Source organism: Octopus bimaculoides, chromosome 23, assembly GCF_046866305.1.
Source record: "Octopus bimaculoides isolate indiv1 chromosome 23, ASM4686630v1, whole genome shotgun sequence".
NCBI classification, from domain to species: domain Eukaryota; kingdom Metazoa; phylum Mollusca; class Cephalopoda; order Octopoda; family Octopodidae; genus Octopus; species Octopus bimaculoides.
This window is the reverse complement of record NC_142950.1, coordinates 23,156,160-23,180,140: the sequence shown is the minus strand read 5'-3', so window position 1 is coordinate 23,180,140 and position 23,981 is coordinate 23,156,160. Positions and strand designations below refer to the sequence as shown.

Here is a 23,981-nt window from a genome sequence, read left to right as displayed (position 1 = left end):
CGGCCTGATCAAAGACACAGTAGAAGACAATTACCCAAGGTGACATGAAGTGAGACTGAACCAGAAACCATGTGGTTGGTGGGGCACACATCTTACTACACAGCCACGCCCGCACCTAAATATGTGTCTGTGTGCACCCACACACAATATATACATATTCATCTGGGTATACAAATGGGAGAAAAAGTACTCAATACATGGAGTCAAATTAGTTTATTCTGTTGAAGCTAACAATTTACTGTTGTCATACGTTTCTTATTTGTGTGTATTTAGTGAGGCATCAGTTTACTAAAAACACACAAATTAAGAACTTAGAATAGCAACAAAATGAGTCACCAACTTTAAACACACACACACACAAACATTTATCAAGGGGGTTGATACTCCATTCCTTTATGTCTTGTGCATATGTAGCAGTCCCAGCATGAGTGCTACATTAAAAACCTGTGTTAAAACAAAGAATCTTATAGTTTCATATGTAACAAAAGAAGTGAAACAATCAGCAAAGAGAAAAGGACTTTAGAACACATTGTAGAAAATAGAAAACTATATAAGGTAGACAATACAAGCTTTTCTGAAACCTTTGCCAGAAATAAATTCATTTCAAAAATATATTTTGACATGTAATTGATGTTGTTGTTTTATTTTTCTTAGCCATATTTAATTACAACAGCTTCTAGTTCATTAGGAAGAAAATAGAACGAAAACATGTTTCCAGACAGAAAGAGGAAAGAGGGTTTAAGAAAAATAATGTGAACAAAAAATAGGAAAAAAAGTCTTTTTTTTTTAAAAAAAGAAATTAAAAATAAAATATATATATCAGGCACAAAAACATTTCTTTTTTAATCCCTATTCCGGTATTTTTCAGTTCTTTCTCTATCCCCATGTCCTACTCGGTCCTTTTGAATGTAACTGTCCCTTCTGTTGTTGTTGTTATTGACATAGTCATTTCGATATCTTTTCTGTCTAGGGTCCCGCCTTCCACCGTTCCCATCACCCCGATCACTGTTTCGTCGATATGACTCCCGCTCATTCCTCTCCTTGTCATAGTAGCGGTCTGAGCGGTCGCCATTGCGGTCCTTGTCGTAGTACCGATCTGTCCGGTCGCCACGGTCACCGAATCGGTCTAGCTCGTAGCCCCTATTTTGGCTACGATCCCAGTCCCTTCGGTTTTTGTCCCACTGATCGGCAGTGTTGGAGGAAGATGAAGCATATGATCCCACCCTATCCACGTACCCTCCACCACTACGGCTTCCTCTCTTTTCCCCACCCCGAACCCTTCTCGACCGATCAATTTCATCGTCATCGTCATCACTACCACCACCGCCGCCACCACTTCTGCTATTCCGTGGTGGAGGCAGCGGAGCACCCGCACTGTCATTCCGCGACCATTCCATTGGTCTGTGATCACGTTCATGGTTTCGGTCGCGAGTGTCAGCCAAATGTGTGACTCTCTCGTCGGTCTCCCTTGGCCCAAGTCGAGATTCTTTGCGATGTGACCCTCCAGCAGTTGTGTATCCCTGTTGGTTGAGTCCATTTATGGCATCCCTCCCAGAACTGTGGTCTTCTCGAGAACGATGTTTATGGTTCACTGAACTTGTAGTAACTTCACTGTTGTCTCTTCGCCTTTTCTCATCCAATGCTGTAGATCTCATAGCTGTATTTAAAAAAAAAAAAAAAAAAAAAAAGAAAGTAAAAACGAATTAGAATAGCATTAAGTTCAGTGTTTGATTGTTTCATGGAATAAGAATCGGAGGAAATGGGGAGAATTACAGAAATGGAAGCTAAAACACACCCTGGCTGCCTTTAAAGTGAAACTGATGTTTTGCTTTAAACCTTTTGTTACCATATTTCTGTTAACAGGTTTCAATAAATTTTTTAAATAATGTGCGGGTGGCACATAAAATACACCATTTTGAGCGTGGCCGTTGCCAGTACCACCTGACTGGCCTTCGTGCGGGTGGCACGTAAAAGCACCCACTACACTCTCGGAGTGGTTGGCGTTAGGAAGGGCATCCAGCTGTAGAAACTCAAATCAGATTGGAGCCTGGTGTAGCCTTCGGGCTCCACCAGTCCTCAGTCAAATCGTCCAACCCATGCTAGCATGGAAAGCGGACGTTAAACGATGATGATGATGATGAAGTCTCTAGTAAAATAACTTTCGCATTATTAAGCTGGAGTCTGGAATAAATCAGCCCAAAATTTTGATGGAAGATTAATTATAATTTAGACTATTTTAACCCTTTAACAACCCAGCCATATCTGGTGAAAATATTCCACCTGTTTTATGTTTAAACTGACCAGATCTGCCTCTGCCATCTACCCTTATAATGTCATTCTAAAAATAAACAATCACATCACCAAAATCTCAAAGCTACAAGATAATGCATTATTAATTCAAAACAAAATGAATAAATGAGCATTACATTTGACAGAATGATCTGAATGCTAAAGGGTTGAAACAGTAAGTTTATGTCACAGAAGCTAGGTTAGTCTCAGGCAGGTTGGTATCAAAAGGGTTAAACCATACAAACTGATACTTTGCCTCAACTGGCCAATTCACTTCACTCAACCCATCTGATAATCATGTTACTTACAGTTGAGTATTTTAGCAAGAACAAGGACAGCCAGTAGTGAAAATCAACTATTCCAACAATACACAAACATGCACACCAATGCAAACATACACATCTACAAAAATATAAGCATACACCTCTACACAAACACATCTACAAAAGCTATCTAAATCAATGTAAACGTAGAGATTAATGTAAAACAATGAAAAATCCTTCTTGCTTTCATGTCAGCCAACTGACTAATGTCTACTAATTGATTACAAATTATGGCACAAGACCAGCAATTTAAGGGGAGGGTCTCTAAGTAAATTACATTGAACCCCAGTCATCAACTGATACTTATTTTAATGACCCCCCCAAAAGTATGAAAGGCAAAGTTGACATCGGCAGAATTTGAACCCAGAACGTAAAGACGGATGAAATGCCACTAAACATTTTGCCCAACATGCTAACGATTTTGCCAGATTGCTGCCCTCTAATATCTACTAATTAAGACATCATAGCACTGACTCTGTGGAGGCGCAATGGCCCAGTGGTTAGGGTAGTGGACTCGCAGTCGTAGGATCGCGGTTTCGATTACCAGACTGGGCCTTGTGAGTGTTTACTGAGCGAAACACCTAAAGTTCCATGAGGCTCCGGCAGGGGATGGTGGCGAACCCTGCTGTACTCTTTCACCACAACTTTCTCTCACTCTTTCTTCCCGATTCTGTTGTACCTATAATTCAAAGGTCCAGCCTTGTCACACTCTGTGTGATGCTGAATCTCCGCGAGAATTACGTTAAAGGTACACGTGTCTGTGGAGTGCTCAGCCACTTGCACGTTAATTTCACGAGCAGGCTGTTCCGTTGATCAGATCAACTGGAACCCTCGTCGTCGTAACCGACGGAGCACTGACTCTATTTACCAATCTGTCAGTGCCAAGATGATTGCACCAAAATATTTTTTCGGGTCGTTTACAACACTCCCTGCCAACTTGTAATTTGGAAATATGTTTAGCAAAGCCATATCTATTTAAGACAAAAATGGTTTAACCTAACCTCCCCCATGGTGTGAATTAGCCCTCCATTACTAACTTGTAATTCTGATCAATAAACTTTTACTTACTGTCAGAAGAACTGCTACTTGCACTGCTGCTGCTGCTGCTACTGGAATCTGAAGAGGAACCAGAGTCTGTGGACGATTCTGAGCTGTCTACGGTGTGTTCGTCTTCCCCACCAGCATTACTGTAGAAGAAAGAAAGCGAGAGAGAGAGAGAGAGATGATATGATGGAGCAGTGAGTAAATGAGATAACATTTGCTGCCAAATGTAGAGCGATCAACTGTGAGTGTACACATATAACACACTGAAATGCAGACATACTTGTGTGTTTGTGTGCGGAGTAGTAGTTACTAATAAGTGACACAGACCATGATGACTAGTCCAATCCATGCTAGCATGAAAAGCAGAGGTAAAAATGGATGCTTGTATGAGCAAGTGTACACGTGCCATACAACCTATGCGAGAGCGTTTATAAATCCATATCCATTAATGGTCATTTTTAACACATTTTTCACTGTACTGCATGTTTGTTTCTTTTTTTTTTTTTGCATCTGTTATTTTATTATTGATCTTCTTATATAAATGAAGCTATATCCCTTTAATTTGCTGCTTTTCTTCACAAGAACTGAGAAGATACATTGTGGAGCTGTTATTTTAACAGAGTTATATCTATTTATCACCTGAAGAGACACATCTGCACCATCAGATGCTCCTGAACCATTTGTTAAGTATCCCACCCATGAGTGATCGATCAATGCTAGATGGGTCAAAACAATTGTTGTGATTAATAAAAATTCTATCTTCCATTTTCTTTCTCTCATTAACCAAATAAATAAATAAATATATATATATGTGTGTGTGTGTGTATATATATATATATATATATATATATATATGGGAGAATATACAAATAATAACAACAGACGAGGACAGGTGGTGTAAATAACAAAAGTATATATTAGTATGACGCTCGGGAATACGGAAAGTCTTTGACGTTTCGAGCTACGCTCTTCAACAGAAAGAATACGGAGACAAGGAGAAAAACACGGAGAAAAAAAATTGAATAGTGTTCAGTCAACGGTCAATCATATATATATATATATATATATATAAATATATATATATGTATGTATATATATATATATAACTCTTCGAAACGCCAGTGTTATAATGGTGGCAGCTGATGAAGGATATGTTCTCTATGTGGCCGGGGTGTTTTTTGTACCTTGTTTATCATTTTGTCCATGTTTTTTTTGCAACGTCATGTACCCAGATATGCATCTATATATACATGTAGATGAAGGTATGTACATACATGTACATATATATGCATACACTCATATATTATTTATATATACATATATATATATATATATATGATGTTTTTGAGTGTGTCTTTGTACAAAACCACAAAGTGCTCAATACATATAGAGCCTCTTATAACTGTGGGTTGGTAAGCAGAATTATTTCTTCATACCTAAAGGTTTCATACAGTCCATGGAGGTCAACTGTATTCATTGGTGAGCCTGAAATAATGAAATGTAGTGGTGGTGGGCAGAATTGAGTGTCTTTCAGTGGTCATATGGTGGGCAATATAGTTGGACTTGTAATTGGTCAAGGTGCTGAATGTTGGCTATTGCTTCTGTCAGCTATCAGGGATGGATCTGCTTTGATGCAGGAACTTTGGTGTGTAAGGTGACATGTTTGGAATTTTTGTCTGAGACTGGAGCAGAGGGGGTGGCTGATGTGCAGAGTTTCTGTAAGGTAGAAGTTGTAGAGCTTGGAGTTGGTTGACTAAAGTCAACTGCACATAGGCTTTATATAGGAGGAAATAATTCGGTTGACCAACACACATTTATATATCTTTATCCTCATCACCATTATTTAACGTCTGCTTTCCATGCTGGCATGGGTTAGACGGCTTGACAGGAAACGGTGAGCCAGAGAGCTGCACCAGGTTCCAGTCTGATTTAGCATGGCCTCTATGGCTGGATGCCCTTCCTAATACCAACCACTCAGAGAATGTAACGAGTGTTTTTTTACATGCCACTGGCACAGGTGCCATTTACATCATGACATCGGTAATGGTCATCACTATGCATTCATGAGTGCCAATTACATGACACTGGCAATGGTCATGACTACAGTTCCACTTGGCTTATATATATATATATATATATATATATGTATATATATATATATATATATATATATATGGCAAATGAAAGACGGAAGATGGAAGATACGAGAATTTACCAGTAAGCTACCATTCATTTTATTATCCATTATATATATATATACACACACACATACACATTTTACTTGTTTCAGTCATTAGACTGCAGCCATGCCAATGTCAGTGCCACCTGACAGGCCCCCGTGCCGGTGGCACATAAAAGGCACCCACTGCATACTTGGAGTGGTTAGTGTTAGAAAGGCATCCAGCCGTAGAAACCTTGCCAGATCAGATTGGAGCTTGGTGCAGCCTGCTGGCTTGCCAGTCCTCAGTGAAACTGTCCAACCCATACCATCATAGAAAGTGGACATTAAACAATGATGATGATATTTATATCTGCTTCTTTCCGTTTCCATCTGCCAAATTCACCCACAAGGTTTTGGTTGGCCTGAGGCTATAGTAGAAGACACCTGCCTAAAGTGCCATGCAGTGGGACTGAACCCGAACCTGGAACCATGCTGTTGGAAGGCAAGCTCCTTACCTCACAGCCACATCTGTTTGAAAGCGAAGTAATGAATGAAGAGGTGTTAATGTTGTGTGTGTGTGGGAGAATTCTAGTTCACTGTTGTGGTAGTGTTGTACCAACCAGCCAACCTCAAGGGGTGCATTAAAGGCATTTTGTCTTTCACACTGATTCCATCAATTCTTGCCCTTCTCAACATCTTACCTGTAGATTCAAACCAAGAGAGTGTCTCTCTACAGTCACCCAACCTGCTAGAAATAGCAGTCAAATTGCTTTCAATCCTACCCTACTGCTTTAGTGAAGGCATGTGGATAAGTGGTTAGGGTATTCAGCTCACAAGGTCATGAGTTCAATACCTGTCAGCACTTTGTGTTCTTGGGCAAGACACTTTATTTCACATTGCTCCAGTCCACTCAGTTGGCAAGAATGAGTAGTACTTGTAATTCAATGGGCCAGCCTTGCCACATTGTGTCACACTAAATCTCCCTGAGGACTATGCTAAGGGTACACATGTGTCTGTGGAGCACCTAGCCATTTGCATGTTAATTTCACAAGCAGACTGCCCTGTTTATCGGATCAACTGGAACCCCTGTCATCGTAACTGACAAAGCACCAGTTACTGCTTACAAAAACAAAAAAAAAAAATTTTAAAAAAAAAAAAAAAAAAATAAAAATAAAAAAATAAAAAAACCAACAGCAAATGGGGTGGTCACATATGGAACAGCTTTTATCACAAGGACTGGTCTGGTGTTAAACAACGGCAACATCAATGCCATCTTACCTGCTGCTACCATTACTACTGCTGCTACTCAAGCTATCATCACTGTCACTGCTGCTGCTACTACTACTGTTACTACTGCTACTTTCACTGCTGCTGCTGCTACTACTGCTGCTGCCACTGCTGCTGCTGCCGCTGCTACTACTGCTGCTACTCTGATTCTTCTTTTTCTTCTTGCTGCTGATGTTGTTGCTGACAGTGACCAATTTGTTGTTGTTGTTGTGGCTGCTGCTGCTGGTTTTGCTGTTTGCTCCTGCACTGTCCTTGGCAACAGGCCGTTTCTTGGTGAGAACCTTCTTTTTCTTCACCGTTGTCTCTGCTTTGTCGGCAGGGGTGCTGTCTGAGCTGCCACTGCTGCTGTCGGAACTGTTGCCACTGCTGTCCGAAGAACTGTCTGAGCTGTCGCTGCTGCTGTCCGATGAGCTGTCTTCAGTGCCAGATGCTGGAGAGTTCATGCTAGGCTCCTGCTGCTTTTGCTGCAGAGCTACCTTTGCCATATTCTTCAGGTGTTCCCGAAGGTCATCACTGAAAAATAAATAATAATAATAATAATAATACAGCAGATGACAACGTTTCCCTAAAAGAAATGGAGAAACTTTCAAAATACAAAAACCTGGAAATAGAGGTAACTCAAATGTGGAATCTAAAAACAGAAACAATTCCTATCATAGTAGGTGCCTTAGGTATAATTAAAAAACATTCAGACAAATACATAACAAAAACAGCAGGACTTACAAGTATATATAACATACAGAAAATTGCACTACTGGGCACTGCACACATCCTACGCAAAACACTTTCAATACAGTAACCATAAGAGCATCACAGCAAACCACAGCACGTACCCAAGGCACACAGAGCTGCGCTCGGTAGTGAAGTGAAAGCACGTTATAAAAATAAAACTACTGAATAATAATGTTTTGTCTTGGGAGGATCATAACACCAGTAATAATAATCCTTTCTACTATAGGCACAAGGCCTGAGATTTGGGGGATGGTACAAGTCAATTATGTCAACCCTAGTGTTTCACTGTTACTTAATTTATCGACTCCGAAGGGATGAAAGGTAAAGCTGACCTTGGTGGAATTTGAACTCACAACATAAAGACAGATGTAATGCCACTAAGCATTTTACCTGACAAGCTAATGATTTCACATTTTGGCACAAGGCCAACACACTTGGGAAAGTGGGGTTAAGCTAATTATATTAACAGCAATGTCTCACTGGTACTTATTTTCTTAATCCCGAAAAGGATGAAACACAAGGTCAACTTTGGTGGAATTTGAACTCAGAACATGAACACAGACAAAATGCCATTAAGCATTTTGCCTGGCATGCTAACGATTCTGCCAGCTCACCGCTTTAATAATAATAAGAATCCTTTTTACTAAAGGCACAAGGCCTGAAATTTTGGGGGAGAAGTTAAGTCAACGACACCAATCCCCCAGTACTCAACTGGTACTTATTTTATTGATCCCAAAATGCATGATATGCACTGGTTCAATATCACTTCTTTCGTGTTAATCAACTCGTTAAATATCTAACCAACTAACAAATTGATCTTTTGTTTAATGTGATGGTTAAACAATCAACCAGTTGTTTATTAGTCAAAGTTCTTCCGTTGCTATTTGCAACCTCTTCATCGACATGCTCGCTTTCTTCAAAGTCTGCCCTGAATCTCAACACATGAATTCACATCAAGAATCTTGCAAACCAAATACAAAAGGGAATAATAATAGTAATAATGATTATAATAATAATAATAATAATAATAATGATGATGATAATAATAATTTCCTCATTGGATAAAGAAACATTAAAGAAAAAAAGAAACATATATGCAACGATGGGAAAAAAAAAATGGATGTACAACAGACTAACAAATAAAAATCCACAAAGTGGATAAACTTCTTGTGTCATTAATTAAAATCAATTATCAAAGATTAAATATCTTCTTCTTGTTGCACAATAAATTTAATATTTAGAAATACTTACGTCAAACCACCAAGACCAATGGTTGTAAAGAAATTAATAGCAAATCGCGTATTCTTAAGAACATCTCTTGGCATTATTCCTTCAAAATAGGGCTGTAACGTTCTGAAAGAGGAGAAAAAGAGAAAGGAGATATTTGTAGACATCAAAATCTGGCTAAAAAAAAAAAAAGAGAGAGAGATGGATTGTACTGCTTTGTTTAACAGAACATATACTGTTGTTGTTGGATGTCAGTTTAGTTTTGATCCAGAAGATATGAAAAAAGGCCAACTGCAATCAACTTGTTTACTTTTCTTATTTTAGTTGTGTATCTTGGATTACATAACTAAACGTCTTTCCTTTTCAGATGATATGGTGTGAATTGAGTGTATGATTTAGCTGCTATTTTAGCAAGAGGAGCCAGCATGCAGAGCCTTGTTTGTTGGTTTGTTATGATACTAATGAACAGTAAAGGAAGGAGATCAAAAGCAGGTAGTAAGACATAAATGTCAGAACAAGAAACAATGGTTCACAACTCATAACCTACCCACAACTTTGTGTTGTGTGTCGACAGAGAGTTTCTGACTAAACAATATCCAGAGCAAGAATTGAAACCAGCACACCAAGCTAACAAAACATTCATTAACTAGCCTTTTCACTATCCTTTCCCTTTATTACCTTTGACACAGGAAATCACTGTATAGTAATGGACTGATGGTTAGGGGAGTAGTTACAGAGATATACAATCTACAAATAGGAGAGCATTTTGTTACATTATATTAAACTTCAAGCAAAATCTTTAATTAAAAGAAAAATTTACTCACGGATCTTTAAATCTGTAATTCAATTTCGGCAAACCCATATATTCTGAAAGCTCTTGGAATAGGATTTTGAGGAATATTCTGCTGGCAGATGATGTGTCTTCTTTACTTAGTTTGATACAAGACATTACCTAAAATGAGGAATAAAACAGCATGCTTTATTATTATTATTATTTAAACCCAGGCCAGCAAGAGATCTGGCCACTACTTTAGACTGCACAGAGAGCCTGTCATACCATTATTATTATTACTGACAGTAGTGTTTCGAGTTCAATCACTACCAGAGACAATTTTGGTAGTGCTATATTTAGACTGATTCATGTTATGAAATTCAATAAAATTAGGAATTAAAAGAGGGATAATTAATTTGATCAGACTATCTCAAAATGTGTAACCATGTGCTTCACTTAGAAAATATTATTATTATTATTATTATTTTATTGCACAATAACTATGATAGCATAAGTATATTCTTCTATGGGGGGCTTTGTCAGTTGGCAGTAGCTGCAGCCCAGCGGGGGGTACCACCTTCAAGGGTTTGTTTAGCCCAGTGGTTCTTAACCTTTCTTCTTTGTAGAGCCCTACCCCACCCCTTAAGTAATTCTTATGCCTAGCACACACTTATGTGGCTAGTGAGGTATCATGACTAAACTAATTTATAATGGGTGATAATTTATAAATTTTACTCTAAAAATGGATTGTATAAGCTTTTAACAAAGAAATGATAAAAAGATTAATAAAGACACAAGTTGTAAATTTACTTTATACTTTGCAAGTTAATGAATTCTGTCTGCCTGACGAGATCTCATTTCATTTTAATAATCATTACTAGTTTTATCACATATAATTACTGCTATAGGTAAAATCTAATATGTTAATTATGTAACCTCACTGTCCCCTAATTCTTGGGGGAAGTATTGCTGATGTTGGGAACTTCTGGTTTAACTCTTTTAAACAGCCCCCAAAACTTATTTCTGTCTGATATTCATTTTATCAATTAGCTAAGTTACCCTTTTGATAAAACACCAATTATTTTGACTGGTGGTGGTGATGTATCACTAACTGACACACAAACACATAGAGTGTACTCCTGTATACCACATACCAGTCACAAAGTAACTGATGAACTTGTTGAGGCTGTCATAGAAAACAACTTGCTCTTGAATGAGCAGTGAGATGAAACCCACAACCACATGGTTGCAAAGTAAACTGCTTAACCATTCAGTCATGCTTGAATCTAAGGACACCCACACATCTTGGAAGCAATCATTTTCAAAAGCAGGTGTTCACTTTAAGTAGTTGGCCAGGTAAAATGTGCAAAAACGGAGAATATACCAACAGGCTATAACAAGATTTAGAATTCTCAGCTTTTGTGTTGTGTAGCCAACATTATATTATTACAGCAGCAATATCAAATGAAGTAATATTGTAGAAAATAATTAATAGCGACAGTATTAATACATAAAAATTAATAATTAGCACCACTTAAAAGTCAATGTTCTGTTAGAACACAAAATACTGCAGCAGTTACCATGAGAGAAATTCTCATATTGGCTTTTGGTGCATAAACACACTTGTTTATATCACTAACGAGCAGATAAAATCATCCACCACCACCAGTGCTGAGATCACCAGATCACATGATTTCAGCTTTCCATGGCCTTATCAATGGTGGATGCTCAGATGCTAGAGATAGCAGTAATGTGTTTCCACTGGCAATATATAGAATCACAGTGCCAGAACAGGAGTTAGTGGCATGAATAATCAGTGGGCTTATTAATAAAATAATTAAGACAGAAGCAGTATTAATACTAAAAGGTAATATATTGTATGGAAGGAGGACAGGAAAAATTGATGTGAAGTAAAAGACTATATGCTGAGTGAATTTTGGATGATTGGGAAAGGAGAAGAAATGGTGTGTGTGAGAGAGAGAGAGAGAGAGAGAGAGAGAGAGAGAGAGACAGAGAGAGAGAGAGAGAGAGAGAGAGAGAGAGAGAGAGAGAGAGAGAGAGAGGGAGATTCGGTGGATGTTCAGATAGAACCCAGAATACTATGGTAGTTACCAGGGGAGAGACTCTTCTATTGGTTTTTGGTGCATAATATAAATGCACTCTTGTTTATTTATATCGCTAGCAAAGGACCACTTTTAAGTGGGGCTAAATATTACCTTGAAGTAATATTCAGTTGTAAAACAACAATGTCACTAGTCAGGTGTGAATCTGAATTCTAATTAGCAATTACAGAACCACAAACGCCTCCAGGCAAGTGGATTGAAAACACAGAATACAACACTCAGTATTTAGATTAAGAAAACAAACTAAACCAGAACCAACAATAATTTCAAACTGAATATTGCATCACACTTGCAGAGTGAGGATGGCCATATCGTCACGGAGCTTTAATTTGAAGAAGAAGAAAAATAAAGCTTCAACAGATATATTGTTGATCACAGGTCAATAAATATTATTGATCATAGATCAATACATATTGTAGGTCACAGGTCAACATTTAAAATGATGATCACAGATCTAGTTTACCCAACTCAAGACCTTACATTCACACACACACACACAGACACATACGCATAAAGTTCCATTTTCCTTTTAAACTATCACTACCAACAATTTTCCCAAACATACACACCTGCAATACACATAATTCAAGAGCTACGTTGTTTCTTCAGGTGCATACTTATCCCCTGTTGCTATGGTAACTGTACTTACCTGCCAAGAAATTGCATCAGTGTGCAGTAAGTGAGCAAAAAACTTTGCAACGTTTCTAAATTTGTCGGGGTCTAAACGGTGAATGGTTTCGTATTGTTGTTTGAAGATTTGTTGGAATGGGTCAACATATTTTTTATCAACCATACAGAATCTCTGAAAATGAAAGAGTAAAATAGAGAAATATGCAACAAGTCTGGTTGAATTGTGAAGAAAAGACACAGTTTCATAGTATGGAAAGGGGGCAGGAAAAATTGATGTGAAGTGAAAGACTATATGCTGAGTGTGAGAGTTTCAGCTGTCTGAGTTTGTAGACTGTTGTAATACTTATGTGTGAGAGAGAACAAAACGACACTGCATGATGATAAAGGTACAGGAGCTAGAATAAATCAGAGCTATACAAATCAAATAATATTGTATGATAGGCAGTGTAGTGGTCTGGTGTGACTGAAGAGGTTTTAAAATGTCTGTCAGAGAGGCAGTGTCATGACAGTGACGATAAATCATCAATCTCTTCAATCACAGTCAGTTACCTTCATTGCCATATGTCACCTATCACAGATGCAATGTTGTATGTCAAAGAAGGCAGAAAAGTTGTTGTGTTGGCGAGACTGTAATGTGTATGATATGTGAGTGAAAGTGACGGTTGAACACCTGAAATGTCTGGAAAGAACACATGTTAGTAATATGCAGGTGTTTGACAGAGAACATTGAAGATCAGATGATGATAATTAGATAAATACTTCATAAAGAGAATCACCAGTTCTTTGCAAGTCTCACAATTCACGTTATCATAGAAGGTGCTAAAGATTACCCCTCAACATTACGCAGGGTAGCTATGTAAAGTCACTTCGGTGACCGTCTAAGTTATGCGCACAGAAAACATTGAACACAGCACCATAAGCTAACAAAGCATTTATCCATTAGTGTAGCATTCTCAACAAAAATTAACCCTTTAGCATTCAGATTACTCAGCCAAATGTAATGCTTATGTATTCACATTATTTCATATTTATCACGCTTTGAGATTTTGATGAGGTGATTATTTATTTATTTGTAAAATGACACTGTAGGGTAGGTGTGAGAGGTCACATCTGACCAATTTGAAGATAAAACAGGTAGAATATTTGGGCTGGATATGACTGGTGTAAATGCCAAAGGATTAATACTCCATGCATACCATCATACTAGTTTGTAGCTAACTGATTGATCCAACTAGTGTATTGGCAATGGACGTAGCACTTTCCACTTGCAAGTGATGCACACACTTAGACAGCTGAAACTTTCATATTTGGTGAAATAAATAATTAAAAAGAGAACATTGCGATATCATCACCAACATTTAATGTCTGTTTTCCATGCAGGTATGGGTTGGATGGCATGACAGAAACTGGTATGGCCAGGGTCTGCACCAGATTCCAAAGTCTGTTTTGGCTTGGTTTCTACAGCTGGATGCCCTTCCTAGTGCCAACTATCTTTACAGAGTGTACTGAATGCTTTTTTACATGGCATCATCATCAGTGCTGTTTACATGGCACCAGAACTCACACCAATCCTTTTTATGCGGTACCTTGGTTTTAGGATCTCAATTCTGTTGTAGTGGGTCTTCTTGAGTAGAGGTTTCAAAAATACAAAAGACATTGATTTAGATGGGAATTTAAATTAGAAGTAACTAGACATAGTCCGTCTTACAATACCTGTGCCAGTAATCCAAAGAATTTCTGATACGTTCTCTCTTGGGCACAACAATCAAGAATCATGTTACACAGCTCAATCTGAAAGAAGGAAAGCAATTTAAAAATAAATGAAAGAATTTACTTACATTATTCTATTATGACTTTGAAAAAGTTGGGCATTAACATGAAGTTAAGACAGGCCTTTTCTTTTTACAGTAGATGCACTTTCTATTAATAAACACTCAACTGTAAACTAGATCCAGTTGTTGGCCAAACTGAGACCCAACACAATTACCAGTAGTAGTAGGATGACCACATAGTTAACAGTATGGTCATACAACCACGTTACCAAAATAAAACAGTAGTCAGTGATCATAACCCTTTCTCTTGTAATTGTTAAATCCAGTACCTTAACTGACCTTACATGTATTCTATTACAATAATTTCTTCAGTCACTGGATTGTGGACATGCTGTGACACCCAGATACCATAAAGTATTTTTGCCTGATGTCATTCTGGATCTGTTACCCTTGGCAATACACACACACACACACACACACACACTCTCTCTCACTCACTCACAACAGGCTTCTACTTAGCTTTTGCTAACCAAATCCCACCCACAAAGTGTTGGATGTCACAAAGCAATGGAAGAGGACAGTTGTCCAAAGAGCAATGCAGTGAGATTGAACCAGGGTCAAGACCATGCATTTGTGAGGCAAACTTAATAGCTATATATACCACATCTTTACTTGTCTGTTTTGTTTTTCTTTCTTAACAAATTAAAATTTGATTTACATGATAACATGGAAAGTGTAGTGACGGACAAGACTAAAGTATGACATGTGGGTGATGCTAGATCTTTTAAAGGTATTTAAATGACTACATGTGTACTACATGTCTGTTCAACTATAGCTAAGGTTATAAACAACAACAACAGCAGCAGTGATGATGACAACAACAACAAAAACAATATACCTCTTGTCCTGGTTTGAGATCCATTTTAAGTAATTTGTGAGCACATTCTTCAAAGTCAACACTCGACTGGATAGTAAGATATATAGTACAACGTAGAGCTACTAAATTAGTCTCGGTTTTATCAATTATCTGTTCAGTATGTTCTGGAATAATAAGAGAATACATTTTAAGAAAATTTAATCTATATTTTTAAAATAAAGACCAGAGGTAAAGTAACACCAACTAGTTATTCACACAACTACATTGACCATTGACAATTATGGAAATATTCTCTCATAGAAAAGCAAAATCAATTCTCCACGGGCCAATCTTTCTTATATACATAGTCATACCAAAGCAAAATATATTTCATATATCTTTTATCTTTAATTCGTTTCAGCCATTGGGCTGTGGACATGCTGGGGGCATTGCCTTGAAAAACTTTTAATCAAATGAATTGACCCCAGTACTTTTTCTTTCTTTTTTTTAAAGCCTGGTACTTATTCTATTGGACCCTTCTGCCAAACTGTTAAGTTATGGGGATGTAAACAAACCAACACCAAATGTCAAATGGTGATGGAGGACAAAGACAGAAACAAAGACACACACACACGTGCACATACATACATAGATACAATGAACTTCTTTCTGTCTACCGAGTCCACTTGCAAGGCTTTGGTCAGCCCAAGTTTATAGTAGAAAACGCTTGCCCCAGGTGACCCGCAGTAGGACTGAACCTGGAACCATGTGGTTGAGAAGCAAGCTTCTTATCAATTCAGGACATGTTTAATCTATTTATCCTTTTTTTTTAAAATTTCCTTCTCACCATTTCCCCCCACTCTCGCCCACATTTTAATCACCATTTTTGCGTAATTTAACACAACTTATTTACCCAACAAATTTAAACCAAGTCTTTTACAACCCTAACCCAACCATACTTGATTTTTCTATAAGAAAACATTTGCTCAATCATGTAGATCTCTTGGTCCAGTGTTTATAACAGATTTTCTATCACCTTAAAAAAAAAAAAAAAAAAATCAAGAAAAAAAAATTTTTCACCATCAGCTTCACTATGCATAGCTTTTACTGAGGAGGAATCAGACAGGGAGCCAACAAAACCCTGTTTCAATCTAATTACTTCATCATTAATCTTCCTCTAATTAATGTGCTCTGAAGCACAGGATGATGCTTTATTATGTTTGTCTTTATCAATCATTATCATCATTTAATGTCTTATTTTCCATGCTAGCATGGGTTGGACGGCTTGACAGGAACTGGTAAGGCCAGAGGTAGCACCAGGTTCCATAGGCTGTTTTGGCTTGGTTGCTATGGTTGGATGCCCTTCCTAATGCCAACCACTCCACAGTGTACTGGGTGCTTTTTACATGGCACCATCACCAGTAATTTTTACATGGAACCTGCACTCACACCAATGCTTTTTATGTAGCACCTTGATTTTAGGGCCTCAGTTCTGTTGTGGCGGGCAGGTCTTCTCAAGTACAGCAATGTACCACATATCTCGATCCTCTGTCATCTCCTTCCTAAGGTTCAGCATTTTGAAATCAACCTTCAATATTTCGTCCCATGTCTTCCTGGGTCTCCTTCTTCCACAACTTCCCACCACTTTAAGTGCTCAATACTTCTTTATGCAAGTACTTCACACCAATTCTGTACTCATATCTCCCTATCTTTCTCCCATCTAAATTCAACTGGCTCTTTACTTAAATTCTCTGCATTAGACTAAATGTGGAACAAACAAGGGACAATGAAGGATATACATTGAAGAATGTAGCCCTAAAATTGTTACAGTTTAACCAGAAACAGAAGTTCAGTTCCAATGACCTTTGTAGAGACTTAGGAGAAGAAACCACAATTCATAGGTTCAAGATATCAACTAGACATTATGCTGTAATGTTTGTAACAGAGTTGACACTTCGACAGCATTTAAGGGGTAAGTGAAATGGTGGTGTTAAACTGGGAAAGGCATTATTTCTAAAAAAGGTCAGGATTGTTATGGTTGGAATACCCTTTAATTAGAAGTCTACTTGACCAGAGATGACCCAGGACTTTACAACAACAAAATGTCCTCTCACACACAAAGTAAGTGATAATGAATAGAAAACACACGCACACACACACACACACAGTGTTCGAGCTAAATTTGACAGTTTGCATAAAAAGAAAACATAATATCCTATCCAAAAATAAAAGTATTTTAAAAAATCAAAAAATATCAACTAGATTATGGTTGGAAGATAACAGTTTACTCAAACTAGCAGCCCTCAGATTCCACTTGGCCCCAAGATGACTCTGGAACCCAGCACCTGCATTCCTCACTGTGTCTGTGGAAAGATCTTTGTCACCAGCTCAGCTTTGGTATTCCAGACAGAGCAGTTAGTGTCTTTCTTAATTGCACCCAACACATAATAATCCATGAGGTTACAATTGGGGGGGGGGGGGGGAATCACAAAGCCAGAAATTGAGGCTGGTGAAGTTGTAGAAATTCTCTGACAACCTGTTCTGATTCATTCTAGGGATTAAGGCAAGGAGCTGAATCCTGCTGCCACACATATGGCCTTCCAGCAGCCAGAGATTGAACAGGTCTGTAGGCACAATTCAGACAGCTATGTGAAGCTGGTGGAGATTGTGGTCAAAGACGTCGGGATGAATCCTAGCATACAAACGCAGTCAGAATGCCTGCTGTGTCCCTTCCAGCTGGTCACAGCTTTATAGACTCTATTGGAGCTGTCCATGTCACATCTTACAACCTTTATAATGTTTACAGTGCATTGAGCAGTGATCGTGATAACAGCATTTTGACAGCTGGCGCAAATCATCATGAAACAGGTAACTGTTTTCCAATATTCAGATGACTTCCAGTGCTCCATCATCATCATCGTTTAACGTCCGCTTTCCATGCTAGCATGGGTTGGACGATTTGATTGAGGACTGGTGAAACCGGATGGCAACACCAGGCTCCAATCTAATTTGGCAGAGTTTCTACAGCTGGATGCCCTTCCTAACGCCAACCAGCTGTAGAAACTCTGCTCCATGTCAGCTAATTTTTTTCTCAACTACAAATTTAACCATTATGCTCTCCAACACTGTTCACCAATAAATTAAGTTGTTCCTGAAAAAGGGAAAGACATAAAAAATTGTCAAATTTAACCCAAACACCCTCTCTGTGTGTTTGTATGTGTGTGTGTGTGTGTGTATATATATATATATATATATCAAAATAAGCACATAAATGTGAAACAAGGTGGGGGAAAATAGTACTCAGATACTGGAGGTAGAGTAATATGCTTTATTATTAAAGCTGCAAAAACATCACAAAAATGTCACGAAAATCTGCTACTCAGAGTCTGATGTTCCCATTCATCGGACACAATCTAAACTGTCTGACAAAAGGGAATATGAAACTCTGAGTTGCAGTTTTTGTGATATTTTTGCAGCTTTAATAATAAGTATATATATATATATATATATATATATATATATATATATATGTATATACAGGGTTGGCCAAAGGGCACCCGACAGTAAATCAAAATTCCATAAATACTATCTGTAATTGTGTATTGACTCGAATAGAAAAATGTGTCGCTCAAGAAAGACTTTAGTTTGAACAATTTTCATGATGCTTCATAGATGTTTTTATTAAATTCATTCAATAATTGTTGAACATAAATAAATCATGGAATTAAAGAATTTTGATTTACTGTCAAGTGACTTTTGGCCAACCCTGTATATGTTTGTATCTGTGTGCATATATATATACACACACACACACACACGCATGCATGACACACACACACACTAAAATATAGGCAAGTACTCTTACTGAATGTTGAAAGTCCAGCCTTTGTACACACATTACAGTGATATGACAACCAAACTATGTCCATTGAAAAGGGTAATCAGTCTCTCGGTATACACCAACAGTGTCCAACACTCAACTGAATGTAATCCCAACAGTGATAGACTCCTTTATGTAAACAACACAGCATCAACAATACCCAGCTATTTGTAATAGCTTATTACACAAGCAGTTTTTATTTCCAAACCTCATATCAACAACATTAAGAAGCTACTCCCACCATTCCCCCACATGGGGACTAATTAGTATTTATATCGCTTTGATCCTAATGCAATAGAGATAAGATAACAACTCGTTTGTAATACAAAAAAAGATAAGAACCAACATAACGTAACAGAAATAAATAGTTGCCTGAACCAGTTTGCAATAAATTCTTCAAAGACCAACATTCAAAACAAACAAAAAGGCCTCATTTTTACTTCAAGAAACCTAAAACAGTTTAAAGCAGATCTAGAGCATACAACAGGTTTTACTAACAAGACAGCAGCAGTAGTAGTTTCTAAGAGAAGCACAAGGCTTTACATTTTGGAGCAGAGAACAAATGATTAAATTAACAACAGTACTTAAGTAGTTATTTTGTTGATCACAAACAAATAAAGACAAAGTTGATCCTGGGTGGACACAGAAATAAGAACATAAAGTAAATACTGAAAGGCAAAGCCGACAAACTAATAATAATTTCATGATTCATCCCCTCACTTTCATAATAATAATAATGATAATAATAATAATAATAATAATAATAATATGACAACGTTTCTCTAAAAGAAATGGAAAAACTTTCAAAATACAAAGACCTGGAAATAGAGATAACTCGAATGTGGAATCTAAAAACAGAAACAATTCCTATCATAGTAGGTGCCTTAGGTATAATAAAAAAATATTCAGACAAATACATAACAAAAACACCAGGACTTACAAATATATATAACATACAGAAAATTGCACTACTGGGTACTGCACACATTCTACGCAAAACACTTTCAATACAGTAACCATAAGAGCACCACAGCAAACCACAGCACATACCCAAGGCGCACAGAGCTGCGCTCGGTAGTGAAGTGAAAGCCCGTTATAAAAATAAAACTACTGAATAATAATAATAATAATAGTAGTTTGCAATTGAGGCACAAATCCAGCAATTTCAAGGTGGGGTGGCAAGTTTGATTGTCTCAACCAGTGCTTGATTGATATTTATTCTATCAACCCTAAAAGGATGAAAAGCAAAGCTGATCCCAGTGGGATTCGAACTTGGAATGCAAAGTGTTTGGGCAAATACTACAAAGTATTTTTCTGATGCTCTAATGATTCTGCCAGATCACTGCCTTATAGTTTATCAATTATAATAACAATCTTTTCTACCACAGGCACAAGGCCTGAAGTTTGGGTGGAGGGGGTTAGTCAATTAACATCGACCCCAGTGTTCAACTGATACTTGTTTCCTTGACCGTGAAAGGATGAAACGCAAAGTTGAACTCAGGACATAAAGATGAGCAAAATGCCATTGACCATCTTGTCCAGCATGTTAACAATTCTGCCAGCTTGCTGCTCTAAAATAACAATAGTTCTTTCTACTAAGGGCACAAAGCCTGGGATTTGGGGGGGGAAATTTGAAAGTCAATTAATAACAATAATAATGGTTTTAAATTTTGGCATAAGGGCAGCAATTTCAGGGGAGGGGTAAGCCGATTACATCAACCCCAGTGATCAACTGGTACTTATTCTATTGACCCCCAAAAGGATGAAAGGCAAAGTTGACCTTGGTGAAATTTGAACCCACAACGTAAAGGCAGACAAAATGCTGCTAAGTATTTTGCCCAGCATGCTAACAACCCTGCCAAGTTGCTGCCTTCATAATAATAATACTAACAAGCAGCAGCGGTGGTAGTAGGAGTACAATGTCAAATGATATTGGTCCCAGACCAGAAATCTGTTAAGCAGAGATACTGACGACTCAATCAATCTTCCTGTTAAGTTTGGAGGGATAAACAACAAAGATTACACTGGCAGACATTGAGCTCAGAATGTCAAAAGAGGGGACTAAAACCCCTCACTTACTCCTCAATATAGTTGACAATATGGTAATGTCAACCCCAACAAGAGTTGAACAACAGAAACAACAACAACACAATAATAGATTTCATCATTGGCGTTTATATTAAAACAATATGAAGTCAATGACTACCGCTAACTTAGTACTTTACTAAGATAACAAACAGAACCAGTCACCAACTCTCACCAGAGGCTCGAACTTGCAGAGGCCTTGGGTCAGAGACACAACAACAACTTGTACTTTCCTAAAAGAAATGAAACCAAGACTTAACTCCCACCACAGCTGTGAAAAGGTGGGGGGGGGGATGACACTATGTGGTAGTACAACTTGCAAGAAATGGCAGCGAATATGTCCTCTAGGTACATCTTATTCTCTAAATCAATGATTCTCAACTGGGGTTCCATATAAGATTTTGTTGTTAGAATTTATCTGCAATCTATCAGTTATACCTCAGTTTGAACTTTTTATACAATTCCAAATAATCTCTAATTATAAGAACAGGATCTTTTCACATATCAAATAGCCATGAGAGTTCACCTGAGTAAAATAGGAACCAAAGGTGTCCATAGGTAAAAAAAATGGTTGAGAACTACTGCTATAAATCAGTGGTTCTCAACCGGGGTCCGCATAAGATTTTTGGGGCTCCAGGCAAGAAAAAAAAAGAGTAAATTGGAGATCCACAGTACTATTTAAAAAATCCATGGAAAGGTTTTGGATGTATTTATTGCAAGAAACAGCTAGGTTTCTTTCTCAAATGTTTTACATAATTCAAACGATACAAGTTAATATGTGAAAAACAAAATAGGAATTTTGAAAGGAGTATCTATAAAACTAAACATCAAATAGAGATAGGTGTCCATTAAAATAAAATAGTAATTAAAAGGGTCCATAGATAAAAAATGGTTGAGAAGCACTGATCTAAATTAAGGAACTCCATTAGATTAATGGCCTGCAAACCCCTAAAAGGACAGGATTGCAATAGCTGCAATACCTTTGATTACAGAACGACCCAACAACTTTGAAAATCACAGTCACCTAACAAGATCAAATGTTTCACCCCAAACTTGGAGTACTTACCAGCATCGTCTGCTCCTCCACCACCAGCTTCACTTCCACTGTCAGACTGACTGCCATCACCACTTTCATCACTACTCTCGTCGGAACTTGAATTCAAAATCTCTGAAATAACAAAAATAAATATATAAAATAAAAATAAAAAATAAACAATAAAAATAAAATAAAATAAAAAATAAACAATAAAAATAAAATAAAATAAAAATACTAATTAAATTTTTGGAAAAAATTAAACTTATAAATGAAATATCTAAATATTTTATCAATTTTTCTATATTTAGAAGCAGAAAAAGTGAAATGATTCTATATTATCTAACCAGAGATATCAATCCACAGGAAATCAGCTTTGAGAAAGAGAAAGAATATCTGGAAAAACCACACAGAAAGACAGACTGGCAGTTTTCTAATCCCACCACTATTGCAACTGCTAAGTGATAACTTGACCTACTATAAACAATAACCAAATCTAACTCAAAATACACCTTAATGTTTTAAAAAAAGAACTACACTGGATAATATAGTCCTAGATACACAATACCTTAGAAAAGAATAGGACAGTCATGACTAATGTTGATCACAGGTTTTATCAATCAGGATTGACTCGAGGCTACAGAACAATTCTCTGATAACCAAGAGATTTCATTTCAACATCAGTGAAAGTTAAAACAATCACTGAACCCTTATACAGTCTTCTTATTGCATAAAGGGGTAAACTGTGCCTTCCTATGGTATCTATTTTCTGCTTGCAAGGTGATTAGGGCCATCTCCATGCTATCTACTTAGCAAAGAGTTCAGGGCATCTAAAGACACACACACACACACCTGACAGCCAAAGAGCAATACAAACTGGCTTTACTGTGTGGTACCACAGCAGATATAACTCATGACACTAACTAGTAATACTATACCAGTTAAACTAGCTGGCAAGAGCACTTATTACCAGCTGGTAGTACAGTACTTATAACCAGTCACTAATATAGTATTTCAGCCAGGCAAAATTCTTTCTATTATAGGCATGTGGCCTGAAATTTGGAGGGGAGGGATTAGTCAATTACATCAACCCCAGTGCTTAACTGGTACTCACTTTATCAATCCCAAAAAGGATGAAAGGCAAAGTTAACCTCGGTGGGATTTGAACTCAGAACATAAACAGCTGGAAGGAATGCTGCTAAGCATTTTGCTCAGTGTGGCAACAGTTCTGCCAGCTCGCCACTATTAGCCGGTCAATATTAAGAATTAGTCAGTAATACATTAGTGATAATACCAGTTGATAACATGATAGTAATAACTAACATAATACGACAGTAACAACTAATATAATACAACAGTAATAATTAATATAAATCAGAAGTAATAACCAAAGTAACATAATATTGGTTTCAAATTTTGGCACAAGGCCAGCCATTTCAGAGGAGGGAGTAAGTTGATTACATCAATCCCAGTGCATAACTGGTACCTATTTTACCAACCCTGAAAGGATGGATGAAAGGCAAAGTCAACCTTGGTGGAATTTGAACTCAGAACATAGTGACAGGGAAAATACTGCTAAGCATTTTTCCAAATGTGCTAATGAGTCTGCCAGCTTTCCATCTTAATAATAATAATAATAATGATAATGATAATGATGATGATGATGATGATAATGATAATGATAATGATAATAATAATAATAATAATAACAACAACAACAACCACCAATGTAATACAATAGTACTAACTAATGTTAACAGTAATAAT

General features: G+C 37.3%; 1 protein-coding gene across 1 annotated transcript in view; it reads right to left on the bottom strand.

Annotated features, from left to right (window-relative positions):
- Positions 1-614: 614 nt before the first annotated feature.
- Positions 615-23,981, bottom strand: part of LOC106876965 (uncharacterized) — a 49,694-nt gene continuing 26,327 nt past the window's right edge. The window contains exons 10-18 of the mRNA XM_052976066.2: positions 22,248-22,349; positions 15,259-15,401; positions 14,302-14,379; positions 12,608-12,760; positions 9,888-10,015; positions 9,088-9,189; positions 7,096-7,617; positions 3,681-3,799; positions 615-1,657 (exon numbers count right to left, since the gene is read on the bottom strand). Of these exons, the coding sequence (XP_052832026.2) occupies positions 843-1,657; positions 3,681-3,799; positions 7,096-7,617; positions 9,088-9,189; positions 9,888-10,015; positions 12,608-12,760; positions 14,302-14,379; positions 15,259-15,401; positions 22,248-22,349 (2,162 nt within the window). The 3' untranslated portion in view covers positions 615-842. The remainder of the gene's footprint in view (positions 1,658-3,680; positions 3,800-7,095; positions 7,618-9,087; positions 9,190-9,887; positions 10,016-12,607; positions 12,761-14,301; positions 14,380-15,258; positions 15,402-22,247; positions 22,350-23,981) is intronic.